Source organism: Dipteris shenzhenensis, chromosome 29 (assembly GCF_047967505.1).
Source record: "Dipteris shenzhenensis isolate YYH24624 ecotype China chromosome 29, Dip_SZ_1.0, whole genome shotgun sequence".
Taxonomy (NCBI): Eukaryota; Viridiplantae; Streptophyta; class Polypodiopsida; order Gleicheniales; family Dipteridaceae; genus Dipteris; species Dipteris shenzhenensis.
The window spans coordinates 11,203,567-11,209,944 of NC_141624.1; the positions used below are offsets into that span (position 1 = coordinate 11,203,567).

The window sequence follows — 6,378 nt, forward strand, 5'->3', positions numbered from 1 at the left end:
GAGATCAGCATCCTTCTATTGAGTCCAATCTGTAAGTCCTCTCAGCCTAGGAAAAGATGAAGGTGGGTCTTTTACTGTAAGGTCAAGGTCAGATTCTATGTGCTTGAATGGTGGGTCTTTTACCGTAAGGTCAAGGTCAGGTTCTCATGTGCTTGAATGGACAGCTTCCTAGAGTTACGAATGGCTGTGTTTGAACAGTCCGTTCTGTAAGTGCCACTTCAATATGTGCCAGAAAAAAACGTGTAACTCAGAATCTACACTAGTTCAACACTAGAAACAATTGATAAACTTGAAAGCTGTCTTCAAAAAACTGTGCAGGAGGTCCTAAAATTTTAGAAGAAATGCATGCTTGAGCAGAGCTAAACTCTGATACTTTAGTGTCCCCACCTGGAGAGATTGGCAGACACGTCAAGAGAATATAGTACTTAGAAAATAGTATGAACAATAGGATAGATGACTCTCCAATTCATTTATGAGAGCTCCACTAGTTCAAGGTACAAGCCAACAGACATAAGCTGGTCCACTAAAGACTGTCATAGTTAGGACAGCCAATATATTCTCAGAAATAGGAGTCAAGAAAATCGCTGAAAGTGCAAGCCTATGCCTCATTCATTGTTCTTGATGGGAGAGGCAACACCTAAGGGGAAGGACTGAATGAAACTACCTTTTGCACAATAGGCCATGGAACAGACGGCTTAGGCATGACATCCACTGGGTGGGGAGCTGTGGTATTGGCCAGGGATCCCCAAGTCCAGAGTCCAGCTCAGGTTGGCCTTTAAGGGCTTCATAACTAGGTCATAAGTCTGGTCAATGCCAATGGACGCCTCTAGGATGAATTGTGTGCTTGCACGTTATGATTGGAGGTACTTGTCCGTCTCATGGCAAAAGTGACCTCTCTAGCACGTTCACCTGAGCATATGCATTCCATAAGAATTTGATTAGTCTTATTCATGTTCCTTCTGCTGCCATCAATTCTGTGCTAAACTAGATATTTCTGGTGCTCATTTGAATTCTGATACGACAGCTACTCAATCTAATAAACACATTCTCTCTTCTTTTTTTTAATATATATAGCACTTCCAGATCATGTAAGAACTAAACAGGACATATACTCACAAGAAACCAAACCATCGTTGAAATGATGGATGAGGTAATCATTTCTCAATCCTGGATGATCCTACTTGCACTCGTGTAAGTTATGCACATCATGTCTTGTCACACCTAACGTTTGTCCCTGTAGCATGTTGAGAAGCCCAAAATTTCCCTGCACGTCACACCAATTTCCCTGCATTTCACATGATACAGCTTCCTTCTCTACATAAGAATCAGGTCTCAAGACCAGATCTAGATTTGGTACATGCCCTTCCGCCTTCATACGTGAATTGTAACTTTCTAGGATTGCTGAAACTTCTTCACTTTGACTGTTACCCACCACAAACTCATGCAACTTCTTGTTCACCTCTATCAAAGCACTTGCGAGCTTCTTTTTTGCCCCTGCACCCTTTCTCATCTCCTCGATCTTATATGCATCATCCCACCTGCCGACACTTGCATAGATGTTTGCCATGAGCACATATGAAGAAGCAGATTCAGGATTCATACGAACAATCTGCTCAAAGCATCTGAGCCCCAATTCTTCTTCCCCATACGTTTTGCAGGCACTAAGCACAGCTGTCCACATACCCTCGGATGGAGAACACAGCATTGTTTCGAGAAATTTCTCTGCCTGATACAAATGTCCTGATCGTGCAAGAAGATCAACCATGCAGACATAATGATCTAACGTTGGTGCAATGCCATATTTCCCCCTCATCATCTTGAAATACTCCTGGCCCTTCAATACCAAGTTGGTATGGCTGCATGCAGCAAGAACACATGTGAATGTGATTGCATCTGGCTTCACGCCCTGTTCTAGCATCTCCTCAAAACATTTCACAGCCATGTTGCCCTCATGGTTCAGGCCATATCCTTTTATAATTACAGCCCATGACACTATATCTCGACCTTGCAATTTGTCAAACACTTCCAGTGCCTCTGAAAGTGAGCCACAATTGCAATACATATCAACCAAAGCATTGCCAATAGACGAATCTCTGTCGAAACCTCTTTCTGTAATCTCACAATGCATTTCCCAGCCCTTGCTTATGGATCCTATGAAGCCACAAGCTTTCAAGATGCAAACAAATGTTACAGCGACTGGACAAATGCCCCCCAGTTGCATCTGTTCAAAACATTTCAGCGCTTGCTGACCAGGTCCATGTTCAGCATATCCTGAGATTAGAGAATTCCATGACACGACATCTTGAGTAGGCATCTTGTTAAAAACTTCTTGTGCCTCTGGAAGTGAGCCACATTTGGCATACATATCAACCAAAGCATTGCCAACAAAAAGATCTCTTTCAAATCCCTTTCGTGTAATCTCCATGTGTATATCTCGGCCCTTGTTTATGGCCCCTGTGCTACCACAAGCTTTTAAAACACAAACAAAAGTGACAGCTGCAGGAAAGATACCCTCCTCTTGCATCTCTTCGTAACATTTTAATGCTTCCTCGCCAGGTCCATGTTCAGCATACCCTGCCACTAGTGCATTCCATGACACAACATCTTGAATCAGCAGCTTGTCGAAAACTTCACGTGCTTCTGCAAGTGAGCCACATTTGGCATACATGTCAACCAAAGTGTTGCCAACAAATAAGTCTCCTTCAAAACCCTTTTGTGTGATCTCAGCATGTATATCTCGGCCCTTGCCAATGGTTCCTATGCTGCCACAAGCTTTTAATACACAAACAAACATGACAGCATTCAGAGAAACATCCTTTTGTTGCATCTGCTCAAAACATTTGAGAGCTTCCTGATCAGGTCCATGTTCAGCATATCCTGCAACTAATGACGCCCATGACACAATATCTTGAACTGGTAGCTTGTCAAAGACCATCCGAGCCTCTGAAAGTGAGCCACATCTGGCATAAATGTCAACCAAACAGTTGCCAACAGAAAGATCTGTGTCAGATCCCCTTTGTATGATGTCCATGTGTATTTCTCGACCCTTGTCCAAGGCTCCTATGCTGCCACAAGCTTTCAACATGCAAACAAATGTGACAGAATCAGGAGGGATGCCCTCCAGTTGCATTTGTTCAAAACATTTCATCACGTCCTGATCAGGTCCATGTTGAGCATATCCTGCAATTATTGCATTCCACGCCACAACAGTACGAACTGGCAGCTTGTCAAACACTTCTTGTGCCTCTGAAAGTGATCCACATTTGGCATACATGTCAACCAAAGTGCTGCCAAGAAACAAATCTTGCTCAAACCCCTTCTGTGCACTTTCAGTATGTATTTTTCGACCCATTCCTATGTCTCCTAGGCTGCCAGAAGCTTTCAAGGTGCAAACAAATGTAACAGCAACCGGAGAGATGCCCTCCAATTGCATCTGTTGAAAACATCTAAGTGCTTCTTCACAAGGTCCATGTTCAGCATAACCAGCAATTAGTGCATTCCATGACACAACATCTTGAAGCAGCAGCTTGTCAAAGACTCCCTGTGCCTCTGCAAGTGAGCCACATTTGGCATACATGTCTACCAAAGTGTTTCCAACAATAAGATCTATTTCAAATCCCCTTTGTAAGATCTTACAGTGTGTTTCTCCACCCTTGCATAGGGCTCCTATGTTGCCACAAGCTTTCAAGATGTAAACAAACGAGACAGCATCGGGAGATATGCCCTCTAGTTGCATCTTTTCAAAACATTTCAACGCTTCATGACCAGGTCCATGTTCAGCATATCCTGCAATTAGTGCATTCCATGAGACAACATCTCGAATTGGCAGCTTGTCAAAGAGTCCTTGTGCCTCTGAAAGGGAACCACATTTGGCATACATGTATACCAAAGAGTTGACTACAAAAAGGTCTCCTAAAAAGTCATTTTGTTCAACCTCAGCGTGTATTTCTCTGCCTTTGCTAATGGCTCCTATGCTGCCACAAGCCTTTAAAATGCCGACAAGCGTGACAGCATCCACAGGAACACCCTCTAGTTGCATTTGTTCAAAACATTTCAGCGCTTCCTGACCAGATGCATGTTCAGCATATCCAGCAATAAGAGTATTCCATGACACAACATCTTGAGCTGGCAGCTTGTCAAAGACCTCTTTGGCCTCCTCAAGTGAGCCACATTTGCCATACATGTCCACCAGAGTATTGCCAACAAAAAGATCTCTTTCAAATCCCCTGTCTGCTAACTCAGCATGGATCTCCCGGCCTCTTTCTACATCTTTGAGCCTAGCACAAGCTTTTGATAGTAGCATAAGCGTATACCTGCTAGGATGTACACTATCATCTTGCATTCCTTGGTACATGTTAAGAGCATGCTGCGTTTGTCCACATTGGATGTACCCTGATATAAGAGAAGTCCATGAATGCTCACCCCGACAAACCAACCTGTTGAAAACCTGCTGAGCATTGGACACGCTTCCACATTCGACAAACATTGGCACAATGTAGTTCCCTACAGCTCTATGAGCCTCCAGCCCATGGTTGCAAATGTGAGCATGCAGGTGCGTGGCATAAGCTAGATTCTTTTTTTTCCTGCAGTTCTGCAAGATGCATATAAAATCCTCTACTGAAGGCAGCTCAGCCATTCGGTCCCAAATACTGAGTGTCTCCTCTAGCTTCAGCATCTCCCAACCAATGCACTCACGCAGTTGTGGAGCGTCCACTTTTAGTCCATAAAACAGATGAACGTGCACAAGTGGCCAGACCTGTGCTAGCTCTAAGGCAGGGCCTCCATCGTTTGAGCACGCCTGTCCTTGCTATGGCCACGAAACATTTTGCACTCATCGATTCCCTTGCTTGCGACGTTCAATTTTGTCCAGCATGTCTTGTAGTTCTACCATCCGTGTATCTAAAGTAGTAGGCAGTCGCCATGGGTTTGCCCGATGAAAGTCGCCGAAGACTCGTCGAGCTAACCAAACAAACTGTCGTAATTGAAGGCCATGATGACGCTGTGCAAAACATGGTTGGAAGACCCATTGGTCAATTGATTTGTTCTTCTTGAAGTCCGACCACTGAGATGGATCCATGAAGGATGTGTGCCATAAGTACTGTGTATATAAGCATGGCTCTGTAGCCGCAAGCAGGAAGAAAAGGAAAAAGAATGAAACTAGGACTTGATTATTATGAGATGCAAGAGAATTGGGCTCCTGAGACGACACCATTGTCGGCGAACAATCAATAGAATGAGATTGAGCGATGGAGTTGATAGCTGCCAATCCTGAAAGACTCATCCTCACACACCAAACTTCAAAGTTTTGAAATATGTCCACGTCTTCCTTGAATTTGTGCCTAAATTTGATATCGATTTCATTCTCATTGGGAAATCCCCAAACCTTGCAAATTCCCCATGTCACACGGGTTACACACCTCCTAAGCCCGCCCAGTGATGAGAAAAGGCTATGGGCGGGGTGTGTTTACACATCAAGTGGACATCATAACATAAAAAAGGCACGCGTTTATTTGAAAAAAGGCAGGCACCATGATATTAAAAAGGCAGGCTTTTTGAAATGGGCTACGTGGTCAAGACTGAGCGGGTCTTGATTGGGTGCCTAGGGTTCAAATCCTAATTTTGCGCTTGGGCGCCCGGGCGGTGATGGGTGCAACCCTTTTTGCGCAATGAATCTTTTACTACCATGTGTGCAACACATCCATCAACGCCCCTTCCCTAATTAGGCAGGCGTCGATGTGTAACCGCCCTCATGTGAAAAAGGGGAATGGAAACTTTTATGTAAAATAGGTATACATGATGTAACAAAGCTTGTCATTAGAAGAAGCACCCTCATTTTACATTTTGCTCCCAAGGTTAATAGGGTCTAAAATTTGACTCGGTCAATGCCATCCTTTATTTCCTATAAAAGCCATAGTAGTAGTAAGGTGGAGAAGGAGCCACTATATGCTTGCCATGCTATGTCTTGTCATGAGTCTAATCTCACTAGAGTGGATGGAGTGAGCATAAACTCCTCTTAGGCTCAATGTTAATGAAACCGGTCTGGCCTTACATGTGGTAGGTAGCAACAAGTTTCAAGTCAATTTGGACAAGAAAGGAGCCCAAGAGGACAGCACGCCATCATATGCGAAGACTATGATGAAGAAAATTAGAGGTTGTTCTCACAAGCCCATTAGTGCGCAATCCAACTGTCACTGCTCATAGACTATTGGCGCCTCAAATGGGTGGTGTGGAGTTCATGCACAATAATTCATCTCTATTACACTTGGTTTTTGTCATCGGCTACGGTTGCATCTACAATATGTGTTTGCCACTCTTTGCACCTCGTGAGACCTCCAGGTTTTCCATCCTCATTGACTAGTTATTGCCAGTCAAAATTGA

General features: G+C 43.9%; 1 protein-coding gene across 1 annotated transcript; it reads right to left on the minus strand.

Annotated features, from left to right (window-relative positions):
* Positions 1 to 1,075: 1,075 nt before the first annotated feature.
* Positions 1,076 to 5,308, minus strand: LOC147882432 (pentatricopeptide repeat-containing protein At2g33680-like). Its single transcript, XM_087400820.1, has one exon. It carries the CDS (start codon positions 4,673 to 4,675, stop codon positions 1,178 to 1,180), a length of 3,498 nt encoding a protein of 1,165 aa, XP_087256946.1. The 5' UTR covers positions 4,676 to 5,308; the 3' UTR covers positions 1,076 to 1,177.
* Positions 5,309 to 6,378: the final 1,070 nt, after the last annotated feature.

Excerpts from the sequence above, each read along its gene's own strand:
- LOC147882432 (XM_087400820.1), bottom strand. The coding sequence starts at position 4,675 with ATGCTGAAGCTAGAGGAGACACTCAGTATTTGGGACCGAATGGCTGAG.